Source organism: Rutilus rutilus (assembly GCF_951802725.1).
Source record: "Rutilus rutilus genome assembly, chromosome: 1".
NCBI lineage: Eukaryota > Metazoa > Chordata > Actinopteri > Cypriniformes > Leuciscidae > Rutilus > Rutilus rutilus.
This window is the reverse complement of record NC_140209.1, coordinates 29,394,739-29,411,058: the sequence shown is the minus strand read 5'-3', so window position 1 is coordinate 29,411,058 and position 16,320 is coordinate 29,394,739. Positions and strand designations below refer to the sequence as shown.

General features: G+C 41.2%; 2 protein-coding genes and 1 long non-coding RNA gene across 3 annotated transcripts in view; all 3 read left to right on the top strand.

Moving 5' to 3' along the window:
* LOC311278113 overlaps positions 1-16,320 on the top strand; it is a 415,099-nt gene that overhangs the window by 162,690 nt on the left and 236,089 nt on the right. The gene's annotated exons all lie outside the window — the stretch shown is intronic.
* On the top strand, positions 865-9,659 carry dnaja3a (DnaJ heat shock protein family (Hsp40) member A3a). Its single transcript, XM_084386043.1, has 11 exons — positions 865-1,117; positions 1,715-1,851; positions 2,082-2,165; positions 2,255-2,461; positions 3,917-4,069; positions 4,143-4,290; positions 4,376-4,440; positions 5,031-5,159; positions 5,261-5,376; positions 5,456-5,553; positions 8,896-9,659. Exons 1-11 carry the CDS (start codon positions 913-915, stop codon positions 8,916-8,918), a joined length of 1,365 nt encoding a protein of 454 aa, XP_084242169.1. The 5' UTR covers positions 865-912; the 3' UTR covers positions 8,919-9,659.
* Positions 11,033-15,564, top strand: LOC311286348 (uncharacterized protein). Its single transcript, XM_084402522.1, has 3 exons — positions 11,033-11,144; positions 11,237-11,292; positions 11,414-15,564. The coding sequence occupies exons 1-3, from the start codon at positions 11,086-11,088 to the stop codon at positions 15,487-15,489; spliced, it is 4,191 nt and encodes a 1,396-aa protein (XP_084258648.1). The 5' UTR covers positions 11,033-11,085; the 3' UTR covers positions 15,490-15,564.

The window sequence follows — 16,320 nt, the reverse complement described above, 5'->3', positions numbered from 1 at the left end:
GTCGGTGCAAAAATGCAGAATGGTCTCCAATAGCTATAGCCTATAGTTAGGATATTTATACAGAAATAAAAATAAAAAACAGTTAGTTCATGTACTAACCTATCCTCCTCTAAAATAAATAGAAAATTGACAAAAATGTATTTTTCCCTTTTTGAAAAAAAAAAAATATATTAGACACATTGCTTTGGCTCAATTCTCGAATATATATTTTTTTTTTTCTTTAAAATAATTAACATTCAGTTCTTAAAACCTGTTAGACATGCATGGTTATTCCATAAATATCTGACATGGAATGTTTATAATGCCTGTTACAGTTTTTCTCGGTCTCTTTTGGTACATTTCTCAGATCACAACTGAAATTCTCAAACTACTTGTTCAACCACGTCATCTAGACAGCTCTGCACATCATACAAGCAATTTCTCATTGCACATGCTTTACACTATTGTGTAACATGTTCTCAATCATGCTCACACACATATTTCATAAGCAAGTAAGTAAATAAATAAATAAACATTTCAAAAAAATAGATAGATAGACAGATAGATAGATAGATAGATAGATAGATAGATAGATAGATAGATAGATAGATAGATAGATAGATAGATAGATAGATAGATAGATAGATAGATAGATACGATTTATTTTGGCTTTTAAATCGTATTTCACTATATAATGCGTTGTGTTTAATGTTGAGACGCATTAAACAAAAATTCCTCAGAATTTCATCATTTTTCCTCAGTTTCATAGACAGCAAATGCACGAGCCCGTCCACTCTATTTCAGTTCACATGCGTCCATAAAGAAATGGCCAGGCTAACCAAGAATCTCCCTCTTAACAGTAATGCGCATGCGTGTGCCGCTCGCAGTGCACATGCACATGCGCAGTCGCTCTCGTGTCAGTGAGTGGCAAAGATGGCGTGTTCAGCGGCTCGCAGCTCCGCACGCTGGATCACAGTGGCCGTGTCCTGCAGCCACACACGGGCCTGCTCACCCTTCATCTCCAGGGCACATGACGCCTATAGGCGCGTCTCGACGCTGTCGGGCCAGCAGATCTGGGCAACGCGCCGCGGGGTCGCTGGAGGAGCCGGGAGCGCGGTGACATTGAGAGGCATGACAGGTGAGAGAGAAGGCCTGAGCATCCAACTGCATACAAACTACTAACTCGTTTTTAAACGACGTTTAAAAATCAGCTCCGAGCTTATCGATATAGATTCAGCTTCACATGTTAGATGACATGATCATGTATAACCATATATACATTCAATTGCAACATGTAGGTCAGAAAGCAAACATGGAGCTCAGATCAATACATGCACATAATCTCATCGTTGATCAAGAACTAACTTGCCTAATCGATAATGTGTGAATAGGAGTTTGGACCTGATGAGAAATAATAGACTTGGTTTGGCTCATTTTCCAGAAACTTCTCTGACCTTGTTGCAGTTTAGCAGTGACTGTCAGCTGGACTAAAGACACATTGAGTCTATGCGTTATTATTATTATTACGAAGAATTTTCAAAATATCCCTTAGTATGATGGTTATGTTGTGGTGTTTTGCTCAGTTTCACAATGGTAGATATCTGGTTCCTAGAAAAGACCTGACCTGTTCCGAAATCTGTATTTATTGTAAAAATGCTATAGTTGCTGCATGTTACAGTAGGAAAACCATAGTAAATATGCTGTTCATAAGTAATTATAGTATTGTGTGTCACAGCCGTGGGCCCTTCTTCTCATCTCATGTGCAAGATGTCGTTCCACACCAGCTCTCCTGCGAGAAAACAGGACTTCTACCAGATCTTAGGAGTCCCACGCTCTTCAACACAGAAGGAGATTAAGAAAGCTTATTACCAGGTAAGACACCTGATTAGTGTGAGTTTGCCTTCTATATAGACCGGGGCTAGTTGTCACGACTATTCGGGTATCTCTTTTCCTGGAAAGTAACAATGGAAATGGTAAATAGCCTTTTTTTTTGGTAAAGCAGTGGTAAATTTAGACCAAATAATCACTGGAGTAAAGTATGAGACAACTAGCCCCGGTGTAATTTCTGGCTTTTGACCATGGTTTATTCTTTCCCCATTCAGATGGCAAAGAAGTATCACCCAGACACTAACAAAGAAGACCCTCAAGCTAAGGAGAAGTTTGCGCAGCTGGCTGAAGCCTACGAGGTTTGAAGCTTCTCTCCACCAAAGCTTGTCCTGATATCTGAGTCCAGCTGAAATAATGCGTTTCCGTTGGGCTGATGATTTGTCCTCAGGTGCTCAGCGACGAGGGGAAGAGGAAACAGTACGACACGTATGGCTCCGCCGGGTTCGATGCGGGTCAGGCCGGCGCGGGACGTCAGCAGTACTGGGGCGGAGGAGCCAGCGTCGACCCTGAGGAGCTTTTCCGCAAGATCTTTGGCGAGTTTTCCGGAGCGCGAGGCTTCGGGGATTTCAATGCCATCTTCGATCAGCCACAAGAGGTCAGATATGGTCTCCTCTGTAGATATATCGGTTTTCTGTGCGGCCGATGTTACGGAAGCTGGACTTTTATTTTGTTCGGTTTACATTTTTCTGATTCTAGTTTTAATGGTTTCATTCAATTTTAGTCATTAAAAAGCATGTCTGAATGAGTTCATAAAACTCAATTTAGTCAGTCTTTAAAAATGCAATCAAAAGAAAAAGTTACATTTTGCCTTTTATTTTGGCCATTTTTGAACTATTTATTTTCCTTGTCAAATAAGTGCTGAACAACAGAACTTTACTGTGTAAATTAAAACTTGAATATTAGAATCTCTTATAATTCTCTTTAAAATAATAGCGAAAATATATCATTATGATTTTAATTTATTTATGGTTATTACTTTAAGTAGATTTTACAATGCAATAGTAATATATTTTTATAATAATTTCTTCAAGGTAACTGGATTATTATAAAAAATTTTACTGATTGTCTGGTTGTATTCGCACCGCCAGTAGGAACTCTGAAGTGACGTAAGGCGCGCTTGTTGGTGTGACTTTTATTTTGATAGCTCGGCGGACCTTTATTTTGACGTGCTGAGAACGCCAGAGCCTGAGCTCACAGTGCTCGCTATCCCAGTGTTCATTAGTTTACCTGTCTAATACGTTATTAGATAGAACTGTTAGACATAGAGTAGTAGACAGTAATGAAAAGGTATTAGCGTTTGCCGTGTGGTTGATATCCAGTGTCGCTAGCTGAGCAGAAATACATAATCATAATCATGTTTAGCTTGGTCCCCTCAAAGTTGCGTTGGAGTTTCTCCTTAGAGTAAAGTTTTAGAGGTCCATCTATCACCGTTTTCCATGTTCGTAGAGTTAGTTTCTGGAGTAAATATATAGGCTATAATCTGTGTGTTTACACAGCTTTTGTTTAATGGCGGGTGCTGGTGTTTCACGTGCGTTCAGCCAATCAGCGTACACTTAAGTCACTGGTAGTTCCTATAGTGCTGGTGTAGACTGACTCTGAAGTAGGAGGTAAATTAGTTCCTCCAAAAGGAGTTCCTAGAATTAGTTCCTGCGGTGCGAGGACACCCAAATCTGGGTACTTCCGCCAATGGTTTTAGGAACTATGAAAAGGTTCTTCAGTTAAATTTAGTTAACTCTCAGAGCAGCTCTGGAGATAAAGTTCATGTGTTCATATAGTGAGACGCTGAAAACACCACTAGCTGTGCCGTTCACCCACTTTGAAACACACAAAACATGCAGACTTCGGATTTCAGTAGCAGTCGTTTTTGCAGATTTATCACAATTTGAATTTGATTTATTGTAAAGCCCTAATTTTGAGTTGTTATTCCAAATTTGGCCGAATTCCGTGACATTCCGCGCTATACAGTAAATTCCATTGTTATGCCTGGATTGTGTGATTCTGTCAGTTGATGCTCTCATGTCTCCATAAACACTCTGTTCTGTGTTAACAGTATGTCATGGAGCTCACGTTCGCTCAGGCTGCCAAAGGAGTGAATAAGGAGATTACCGTCAGCGTCGAGGGCGCGTGTCAGCGCTGTGACGGCCGAGGCCATGAGCCCGGCTCTAAAGTCCAGCACTGCGGGAACTGCAACGGGACTGGCATGGTAAGTGACGCCCTCGAGCACGTCCCGTAATTTAGAAATGTCCAATAACTCAACGTAGCGTTTGTCCTTGTAGGAGACGGTGAACACGGGGCCTTTCGTGATGCGGTCCACCTGCCGGCGCTGTGGCGGGAAGGGCTCGGTCGTCACCTCGCCCTGTACGGCGTGTCGAGGAACGGGACAGACCAAACAGAGGAGAACCGTCACGGTGCCTGTTCCTGCTGGTGAGTTAGCCGGTCGTCTTTGGGGAAGTGAGACGGGTTAAATGGAGGAGTTGAGTTTTGAGCTTTTGCTTACTGTGTTGTTCAGGAATTGAAGATGGGCAGACGGTCCGAATGCCTGTGGGGAAGAAAGAGATCTTCATCACGTTCAGAGTGAGTATATCACAGGTTTTAGGAAGTCTATAAGCACGTCAAGTGATTACATGAAGGGCTTTCGCACCAGGTGGTTTTAGGAACTAGCCAACAGGGCAGTTCCACAGAGGATTACATTTTCCCCTTAGGGACTTTTTCCTGGTTGGAAAAATGGCAGGTGCCTGTGTTTTGTTATGGCATGCATTCAGCCAATCACCATACACTTATGTTACTAGTAGTTCCTATTGTGCTCGATTACACCCTACTCTAAAGTAAGAGTTAGTCCTCTCAACAGGCGTTCCTATAGCTAAAATCTTTCCCAGTTTCTCCAGCGTGAACACAGCGGAAAGGTGCTTCCGCCAATAGTTATAGGAACTATGAAAACGTTCCTCCAGTGCAAAATCTCCTTGGTCAGTTTAAGTTTTGTCGGTTTTGGTTCATTTGTTGTTTAAGGCTTTGAAATAACTAAAATGACATAGTCCAGTTTAAGTAAATTCTGTGATGGTTCATAGTCAAGTGTCTGTTTCCATTGAATAGACTATTCAGCATGATCTGTAATCCCAGATCCAGCTTGTATACTCTATGCAAATCATCCGTGTCGATGTTCTCAGGTCCAGAAGAGTCCGATCTTCAGGAGAGACGGCGCTGACATCCACTCTGACGTCAGGATCTCTGTGGCTCAGGCCATATTGGGCGGCACGGTCAGAGCGCAAGGACTGAACGAGACCGTCAATCTCTCGGTGGGACATCTTGGTGATTTTAACATGACCATATTCTAAAACGAATCCGGATGTTCTTATGCATGTAAACGCAGTCATTCACTCAGTGAATGTTCTCGTAGATCCCAGCTGGAATCCAGACCGACCAGAGGATCCGGCTCTCAGGAAAAGGGATACCGCGGGTCAGCGGCTACGGTTACGGTGACCACTACGTCCACGTCAAGATCAAAATCCCCAAGTAAGACTTCTTACATATGATGTTTTATGTCACTGTTGAACATTAAAATGACTGATCCATCCGTTTGTCTCCTGTCCAGGATGTTGACAGACCGACAACGAGGCCTTATGATGAGCTACGCGGAGGACGAGACCGATGTGGAGGGAACCGTCAATGGCGTGACCAGCACCACTACAGGTAGTGTTATGGCGCTTTTCCACTGCAGATCACTGATTGGTCAGAGAGAATCGGCAATACCAGAGTCATTGAATTTGCAACACGAGACCCAAACCCACTGGCAGCATCACGATCAGTCTTTAATCCCGCCCACTTTGAAGCGGTACTAACTGCGGTGGAAAAGCAAAGCGAGTGGAAAAGCGTTGTTAGTGCTGTCACGTTTACAGTGGAATCTGGGGCGGTCATGTTAAAACCAGTGCCTGTCTCTGTCCAGGAGGGGGCGGTACTCAGACTGGGACAGGGCACAAACAGAAAGACGAGGGCTTTTTCTCCAAATTAAAGAAAATGTTTAGCTCCTCCTGACAGCCACAAAGCAGGTATGATGATTTGTTTTAAGATACGACTCCCTGAAAACCATTTGAATGATTTTAGGGATTGGAAAAGCTTAAGTAAAATGTTAATACTGTGGTTCAGTATCTGGTTTGCGGCTGTCTGTGACTGTGAATCCTCCAAAATAGCATTTGGACACCTGAAACTCACTTAATGTGTGAATATATGTGAAAGTAGATTAATGTTATTTAATCAGCTTTGAAGTTATTTGTAAGACTTATTAACTCCATTCAGTATCTATTTGCAGGGATTTTCAAACTGGGCTAGGAATGCTAGCTAACGCTAAGGAATGCTAGAGACAGGGTTGCCAAGTCTACGGTTTTCCCACAGATTTGGGATACTTTTAAATGGTTGTGGCAAGTAGATATTTTTTTTAATTTGGAATAGTCATTAGGCTACTTTTGGGGTGTTTTTGATTGGCCATTGGGCTAGTTTTGTTTTGCAGACCTGGCAACCCTGGATAGAGCGTCTGTGGAAATGTTTACAGAAAGAGTATAAAATAATTCAAATAAAAATTCAAAAATTTTATTAAAATAAATTAACGCTATAATTTTTGTTGTTGGCTGACTGCAGCTATACTACTCATAAGTAAATGAACAAAGTAGGGCTGTAATCAACCAAAGAAAATCTTGGTGGACTAAAGTCCTGAAGTTTTCGACAAAAAATCGACTAAAAATGACGTTAGGAAAAAACAAAACTTTAAATGAATTAGCTGCGCACTGTGCGCCTTGTTGTCCGCCTAAATGAATTATAAATAAACATAAAAAACTAGTAGGCTATTTGCAGTATATTAAATCGTTTTTGACGTAATTATTTAGCACTGAAATGAGTCTGACACACGAGTCTCCGAAAATAGTACCATGTTGTCAATGTCAACTAGTGATATCATGACAAGAACTTTTGAGGAATATGTAACATAATTTAGACAATTGTTTTTGTCATATGTATTATAATAACTGACAGACACTGTCATTTCAGCCGCTCTGTGGAGCTCAGCTTCGCGGCTGAGACACAAATAGACTATTAACTTAAAGCTTTTACTCTTAAACACAAAAGGCACGTCCACTTTAATAAAAACATAATATTTATTAAACAAACCAGATCAAGTAATAATATTCAGCAAACCTTCTAGTAGTCTACTTTCTTCAATCTGTCTCTCTTCTCCAGTGGGTTGGGCTAATCCAAAAGAAGTGAAAACAAGGGGGGTGTTCTGAAGACAGACTGTTACCTGTGAAACAGCGGTGCTCTGAAAACACCCCCATTAGCAATTAGTGCTTTCCACCTGATGAAATGAACGCGGCAAAACTGATTAAATGAACGCGGCAAAACTGATTAAATGAACGCGACAAAAAAAAATCGACCAATCAGAATTTTGGTCGAGCCAGAACGTATCGACCAAATAATCGACTAATCGACTGGGAGATTACAGCCCTAGAACAAAGAAAGAATGAATATTATATAATATTAAATATAATATTATATTAAAATAAATAGGTAAATAAATGCAGTATAACAACTAGGGGTGTAATAGTTCAACTGTTCAGTTTTTATCACGATTTTAGGGTCATGGTTTCGGTACGGTTTGGTGCTATGTTCAGGGAAAAAATGACTACTGTCAAATAAACCTCATGAACACTTAAATGTTCCGCTACTGTGGAACAAACATGTGCAATACTTCCTCAGACATTTCATTATAGCACCTTATAACTTTATATATATTTATAATTTATAATCTTTTATTTTTATTTTTTCTATTTTTTATTTATACCTATGTTACTTGTCTTGTCACTTTATATTGTATGTGTACTGGAAGCTACTGTCACCAAGACAAATTCCTCGTATGCGCAAGCATACTTGGCAATAAAGCTCTTTCTGATTCTGATTCTGATTCTGATAAAAATAAAGAAAATAAGAACAAATAAACTACAAGCAACACCACAAATAAATACAATAGGGAAAAGATGAAAATCTGGTTATTTAGGTATCTAACAGTGGTTTTTAGGTACAGAAATTGAATAATTTAAATATAAAACAAACAACATTGCGTAGAATCTTCACTTTATCATTAAAAACGCAGACAGCAGGAATATTAGGCTGCTGTCACTTTAAGACCATGCATGGATCCAAAATACTGATACACATGCGTTCGTTCCTGACTGTTTAAATTCGCATAAGACATAACTCACTTTTTTTGCTAGGATACTCGCCAAGACAGACATGTTTGACATCATTTTTGTGGGAATTTGTCCGTTCAAGCACAAGACTTGAAAGAGAACACACAATTTGCGCTCTGTACACGCACTTTCCGTGAGTTCTCTTTCCTGTCTTGCGCTTGAATGTTTAAGTTGGCAAGGCTAAAATGAGTTTAGTTTAAACACAGATAGCAGTGTGTGCTGTTCAGGTCTCTCGCGCACTATCAACACCTGAGTGATGGTGGCGTAAATGACTGGTCATATTATAACATGCGGCACTCGCATTGAACAAAGTTTAAGGGAAGCCATAATGTGTATCCATCGACAGAAACGTACATTAGCCTAACTTTGTCTGTCTTTCTGTTTTATTTATTTTCAACAAACCATATTATAGATTGCTAGGCGTCGTCAGATTTGAGATGAACCGCGGTGCGAGTGCGTGACGAACCATGGGTGGACATCGGTATGGTTCAATTATTTATTTATTTTACCGAGAAACGTTACACCCATAATAACGAGTGAGTTGGTCATAATGTGACTTAATAGAAACTAAATATTTTTCAAATAATATTTTAGACATTTAAATACTTAAAAACTTACACTGGATTAATGGGGTCTTTATACAAGAAACTGGATTGATGCCTTTTAAATATTTTTTTTTAGCATAGGGTCTCTCACATGAAGATGATCATTTTGGGAGGTTCATGGCATTTGAAAGATTGAAAACCCCCTGATCTTTTGCATCTCATAGATTCATTCTTCCATTTGTTTGTCTTTACAGGTAAAAGATCCACTGGAAATTAAGAGACTTGGTCTTGCTAGTGGAGATTCAGGTTCACTGTAAAACCTGATGAACACACAAGAGGAGGAGACGAGTCTTCTGTTGTCGGACACATGCAGCATTGAATTCATCTTGATCCCTCATCAGAAACTACACATGATGGTGGCAATGACGAGCTCTGGATCTATCATTGACTTCTAAGAGACGATTCCTCCAAATCCCAGAGGAATATGATTTACGCACATGCACCCGTCTTACCTGAAACATTGTGATGTCAGCCTTAGCACCAAAATGGTCTTTGGTCTGTAATTTTACGTTAAGGTGTTACGTAGTCAGTTCTTTCGTTTTCTGATTTCTGAGATGAAGTGATTCACAAACGGATGAGAACTCTTTACTTCAGTAACAATAAACGTTTCAGATTTATCATGTTTGTGCTGTTTGTCACTGAAGGTTACATCCATCTGCTTCATTTGCAGTGTACATAGACCACTGTTAATATTAAAATCAATTTAATGTTATTGTTGAGATAAATATGCAATACGTAATAAAATCTCTGTGTAACATATAAATGACTGTTTATGTTGTTGAATATATAGTGTAGCTTTCTGATGCATTAATTATTATTCACAAAAAAAGTATTTTATTGTTACTTCAAAACCGCCCTAATTGTATTGTTAAAATTAGTATATTAGTTGTTAATACTTTACTGTAGAACAAAATAAACATTACATATATTGTCTTAAAATAAAATTACTTTATATGTGAAGGACACTCAATTTAATAAGGTTTTAACTTCACAACTATGTTGGTAGAAATGTAATTGGTTTAAAGTTTAAAGCTTATGGAAAGTAATTGTCTTAAACTTAGCAAGTAACTTGTCTATTTTTTTTTAATTTTATATAACTTACTATAGTTTAGTAGATGTTAGGAAACTAGATATATGATTTCTTCAACAGCGCTATAGTATTGCAGTGTTGGTGATGCAGTATTTATGATCAGTAAACACCCAATATCACCTGAGGGCTGTTTCATAAAACAAGATTAGAATACAAGCCCGGCTTATTTTGGTTAGTCAGACTTATTGTCAGGTGATTCTGTTTCATAAAGCAAACTTAAAATAGTTCAAACTCAGTTACTCTTAAAAATGTCTTCTCTGAATTACTGTAAAAAGTGTGCACATGCAGTTATCTAGACTAGATAAACCTGGATCAAATTAGTGAGATTGCGAGAACTTCAATTACCTTTTATGAAACCTCTTTAGCCCCAACTTATTTGTTAGGTTAATTCAAGTCAGGGTTTGGAGTTTAATCCACGCTTTTCTTAGCGTCTTTTATGAAACAGCCATCTGCTCATTTTTTTCTTTGTTTTGTTAGATTTTTTTCCATAACAAATGTGTCTTATAAACACAGTAACAGCAGTCAGAAAACTATTGTTAAAAATAAAGAAATAAAGGGTCGAGAGCCCAACTAAAGCAAACACCGATCATCGTAGTGGTAACTTTAAAATAAACATTTTCAATAGTGTTGACGGTAACTCATTACAAGAAATCAGTTTACTTCTTTTCAAGTAACTAGTAAAGTAAAACATTTCTTTTAATTATACAATAAAATATCTGAGTTACTTTTTCAAATAAGTAACGCAAGTCACTTTGTTTCCCCATGCATTGACAGATCCTCTCTTGAATGTTGAAATTAGGAGTAAGTGAAGTGTGTGTCAACATGATGCTTATTTTAGTTCTAGACTAAATGTGAACAGGCATTTACTCTGTTTGCATTTCACAGTTTTTGTGCAAGTAAAATATGAATTTTACGCAAACTCGCAATAATTAAATGTTAAATAACACTATGTATTTTAACCAATGTCTTTGCTGCTGTCCTTTGATAATCCAATTCAACCATACTAATAAGCAAAAATGACTTTAGATAAACATTACATTTGTGCTTCATTTTTTTGTTTTTATTGCTTGATTAATTATCTGCTTTAAAATGTTTAAACAGCACTGGGATTCAGAGCCTTCATAAAACAATCATCAATTATCTTTTAACAGCCAGTTAGTTTCCCAGGTGAACAATGTTTCATGTAATTAGTTATTTGCCCTAATTGGACTGATGAAGGCCTATAAAATACACTTATCTCCAGCTACATGTATGTTTGTATTTGTAGTGTTTGTGTAGTGGTTTGAGAAAGTGAATGTTGGGGCTTTGGAGTACTCAGGGTTTTTTGTTTGCCATGGATAAAGGGTGGACACGGTGAGATTCATTCATTCATTCATTCATTCATTCAATCTATCTGTGTTTGTGAATGATTCTGCAAATAATAAATTTTATGTATTTACTTTTAGGTTACCCTTGTTTGTAATTTTCCTGCTCTTTTTGAGTAATGCTCATGGATTTAAAGGTAAGATTAATGTTTTTGGTGGGGTTTTTCTTTTTCTTGCAAAGGATTTTAAATTGTGAGGGTTTTTGTTGTCTTTTTTTTTTTTTTTTTCTACAAGTCTTCTCTTTTCTCTGATTCACAGGTGGAGCTCATTCAAATGCCCACCACCAGTGGGACCAACCTTCTGACAAAACTTTCTCACCTCGTGCAGTCCAGTCTTCTGTGTCAGAGGTCCCTGTGACTGGGACTTTGCCTGAAGAAGTGGGCTCTAGTTTATTCACTAACAGACCCCTGAAAAGGTTGAACTTGCTCCAATTTGTTAAAGGTCATGTTTCCAGCAGGCATGAATCAATGTCCCATGCCCAAACAGCTCCAAGCAGCTCCATTTTAACTTCCTTGCCTCTACCCTTAAATGAACGGTATGCAGGCAGTTTGACATCGCTCCAGGGTTCCTCAGAATCAGCCGCTACAGATACTGCTAGTGTTTCTACACCAGGAGAAAGTACTAGCTTCCCTGCCATACTTGGCACTTCTGGCCTGTCCACTAGTGATCAAAGCTCCCCTAGTTTGTACATGTCCAGCTCCCTGGAAACCTCTGGTGCTGAATCAGCAGAAGCCACTTTGCCTGTGATCTCTCAGGAGAGTATCTCTTTAAGCAGTTCATCTGCTCCAGGTGCCACATACACTTCTCAAGGTAGCCCAGTGCTGCTTTCAGAAGGCTTTGGTCAATCCATCTCCCCTCAGGGTGAAAGCAGTTACAGTGGCTTGTCTCAGTCTCAAGGTGCCTCAAGTCAATATACCCCAGACTCCTATAACGTGCTCAGTTCTTCTGTTTCTAGCCAGTCCACAAACGTTCAAAGTTCACCTGTGTCAAGCACTCCGAGCAGGTCTAGCACTCCATTAACTTCCAGTAATCTCTTTCCTGTGCAGGGAGGTAGTTCTACTTCTAGCTTACATCTGAAGCCTCAGGGCACTCTGGGTCTGTATGCCCCTGCCAAATATGTGAGTTTTCCCATGTCATCACACCCAGCTGTTTATAGCCAGTCAAAAAGTAGCTCTGGTGCTCCGTTTGGGGGCTCTACTGGCTTTGCCTCCCAGGGAATGAGTAGCACTTACAGTGGTTCTGTCCAGCCTCAAGGTATCACAAGTCAGTTTGCCTCTGGGTCTCCGTCTTCCTATCCAGGTGTATTGCTATCCTCACCCCAAGGTGCCTCCAGTCAGTCTGCTACAGTCCAGAGTTCACAGAAGCAGTTTACCTCTACCGTCACAGGCAACTCTGGCACCCAGTCAGGGTCCTCTGCTCCCTTCAACTTGCAGGGAAGTACCACTTATGGTGGCTCACTCCAGCCTCAAGATATCAAAAGTCAGTTTGCCTCTGGGTCTTCATCCTCCTATCCAAGTGTATCACTATCCTCACCCCAAGGTGCCTCCAGTCAGTCTGCTACAGTCCAGAGTTCACGGAAGCAGTTTACATCTAGCTATGGCACCCAGTCAGTGTCCTCGAAGCCATTCACCCTGCAGGGAAGTACCACTTATGGTGGATCACTTCAGCCTCAAGGTACCACAAGTCAGTTTGCCTCTGGGTCTCTGTCCTCCTATCCAAGTGTCTTGCTATCCTCACCCCAAGGTACCTCCAGTCAATCTGCTACAGTCCAGAGTTCAAGGAAGCAGTTTACCTCTACCGTCACAGGCAACTCTGGCACCCAGGAAGGGTCCTCTGCTCCCTTCAACTTGCAGGGAAGTACCACTTATGGTGGATCACTCCAGCCTCAAGATACCAAAAGTCAGTTTGCCTCTGGGTCTTCATCCTCCTATCCAAGTGTATCACTATTCTCACCCCAACATCCTGCCAGTCAGTCTGCTACAGTCCAGAGTTCACGGAAGCAGTTTACCTCTAGCTACGGCACCCAGTCAGGGTTCTCGAAGCCATTCCCCCTGCAGGGAAGTACCACTTATGGTGTATCACTTCAGCCTCAAGGTTCCACAAGTCAGTTTGCCTCTGGGTCTCTGTCCTCATATCCAAGTGTCTTGCTATCCTCACCCCAAGGTGCCTCCAGTCAGTCTGCTACAGTCCAGAGTTCATGGAAGCAGTTTACCTCTAGCTATGGCACCCAGTTAGGGTCCTCGAAGCCATTCCCCCTGCAGGGAAGTACCACTTATGGTGTATCACTTCAGCCTCAAGGTTCCACAAGTCAGTTTGCCTCTGGGTCTCTGTCCTCCTATCCAAGTGTCTTGCTATCCTCACCCCAAGGTGCCTCCAGTCAGTTTGCTACAGTCCAGAGTTCACGGAAGCAGTTTACTTCTACCATCACAGGCAACTCTGGCACCCAGTCAGGGTCCTCTGCTCCCTTCAACTTGCAGGGAAGTACCACTTATGGTGGCTCACTCCAGCCTCAAGATATCAAAAGTCAGTTTGCCTCTGGGTCTTCATCCTCCTATCCAAGTGTATCACTATCCTCACCCCAAGGTGCCTCCAGTCAGCCTGCTACAGTCCAGAGTTCACGGAATCAGTTTACATCTAGCTATGGCACCCAGTCAGTGTCCTCGAAGCCATTCACCCTGCAGGGAAGTACCACTTATGGTGGATCACTTCAGCCTCAAGGTACCACAAGTCAGTTTGCCTCTGGGTCTCTGTCCTCCTATCCAAGTGTCTTGCTATCCTCACCCCAAGGTGCCTCCAGTCAGTCTGCTACAGTCCAGAGTTCACAGAAGCAGTTTACCTCTAGCTATGGCACCCAGTTAGGGTCCTCGAAGCCATTCCCCCTGCAGGGAAGTACCACTTATGGTGGATCACTTCAGCCTCAAGGTACCACAAGTCAGTTTGCCTCTGGGTCTCTGTCCTCCTATCCAAGTGTCTTGCTATCCTCACCCCAAGGTGCCTCCAGTCAGTCTGCTACAGTCCAGAGTTCACGGAAGCAGTTTACCTCTAGCTATGGCACCCAGTCAGGGTCCTCGAAGCCATTCACCCGGCAGGGAAGTACCACTTATGGTGGATCACTCCAGCCTCACGATACCAAAAGTCAGTTTGGCTCTGGGTCTCTGTCCTCCTATCCAAGTGTATCACTATTCTCACCCCAACATCCTGCCAGTCAGTCTGCTGCAATCCAGAGTTCACGGAAGCAGTTTACCTCTGGCACCCAGTCAGGGTCCTTGAAGCCATTCACCCGGCAGGGAAGTACCACTTATGGTGGATCACTCCAGCCTCAAGATACCAAAAGTCAGTTTGGCTCTGGGTCTCTGTCCTCCTATCCAAGTGTATCACTATTCTCACCCCAACATCCTGCCAGTCAGTCTGCTACAGTCCAGAGTTCACGGAAGCAGTTTACCTCTACCGTCACAGGCAACTCTGGCACCCAGGAAGGGTCCTCTGCTCCCTTCAACTTGCAGGGAAGCACCACTTATGGTGGATCACTCCAGCCTCAAGATACCAAAAGTCAGTTTGCCTCTGGGTCTTCATCCTCCTATCCAAGTGTATCCCTATTCTCACCCCCACATCCTGCCAGTCAGTCTGCTACAGTCCAGATTTTCCGGAAGCAGTTTCCGGAAGCAGTCATCGGCAACTCTGACCAGTCCAGGAAAGCATTTCATAGCTATTCTGTGTCCCAAAGCCAGAAGTCTGAAAGATGGCAGCCTTCACGTGGTATTCAGACCTCAGGTGCAGCTGCATTACAGGGTAGCTCTCTGTCTCAAAGCTCTCCAATGCAGAGTTTGTTTCCTTCCTTGTCATCAGCTGGAGGCTCATCTTCAGGAGATCATGGACCATTTGTTTCTGCACAGGGTGGTGGCAGCAGATATGGCGGCTTTTCTCTTCATTCTCAAAGCCCCTCTAGCAAGTACACCCCTGGGTCTCATGCATATGCCAAGCTTGGTTCCTCTCCCCTTGTTTCTAGCCAGTCTACCAGTGACAAGCAGTCAAATGGCCTGTATAGCTCAGAATCTCTGCGAACCCAGGGTCTCATTGGTGTAGTTGAAAGACCCTCTAGACCCTCATCTCAAGCTCCTGACTATACAAGCAGTAACCAAATATCTGAGCATTTTGGGACCATGCAACGCCCCACAGGTTCAAACCTAACTCCATCTCTAGGCTTGAGTGCCCAAGCATCTGTTGGCGTGTTCTCTGGTATCCCGCAGACTGCACAGACTCTACGTGACTCTGGGTCAGGTGTCCAGCTATACAATCAACCATCCCTCAATCCGCGATACTCCGTAAAGGGCTAAGGGACTCTATAAAATGGCCACATTATGCAAAGTATGTCTTCCAGAATAGAAAATCTAATAAATGTTTCAAACTAAGCTCTTGTGTGTTTTTTTTTTTTTTTTTTTTTTTTTTTAAAGGGATAGCTCACTTTAAAATGAGAATTGTCATCCTTTACTCACCCTCAAGTTGTTTCAAACCTGTATGAATTTCTTTCTTCTGCTGAACACAAAGGAAGATATTTTGAATGTCAGTAACCAAACAGTTAACTGGAACATTCCATAGTAGAAAAAAAGACTATGGAAGTAAATGGTTCCAGTTAACTGTAAAAAAAAACTGTTAAAATATCTTTTGTGTTCAGCAGAAGAAATTCATACAGGTTTGAAACAACTTGAGGGTGAGTAAAGGATGACAGAATTTTCTTTTTAAAGTGGACTATCCCTTTAAGCTACATTTGAAGGATAGAACTCCATGCTAGTTGAGTTTGTTAGGGTTGTGTGCCAGATTGGTTAAGAGTTGACTTGCTGTGTCTTATACTTTTGTAGGCATTGACTAACAAACATTTGGGGAATATTTAAAACCAGTAGTAGTTTTGTACTTTGTGTATAGTTTTAGATATTCTAGTCTCAAGTATCTCACATCCTTTTTTTTTTCTTTTTTTTTTTTTCCTGTCATGATCTGGGCAATTTTTTCCTTTGTTCAACCTTTTTTGTATTTCATGATGTAAATGGTCTGAAATATGTATAGTTCACTACATTGCAGGACATTAAAAGTTGAAGTGGAAATAGCGGCTCTTAGTGTTAAAATATTGGTCATCAGAATTTGCTAAATTTCCTGATGGGTGCAATACTATT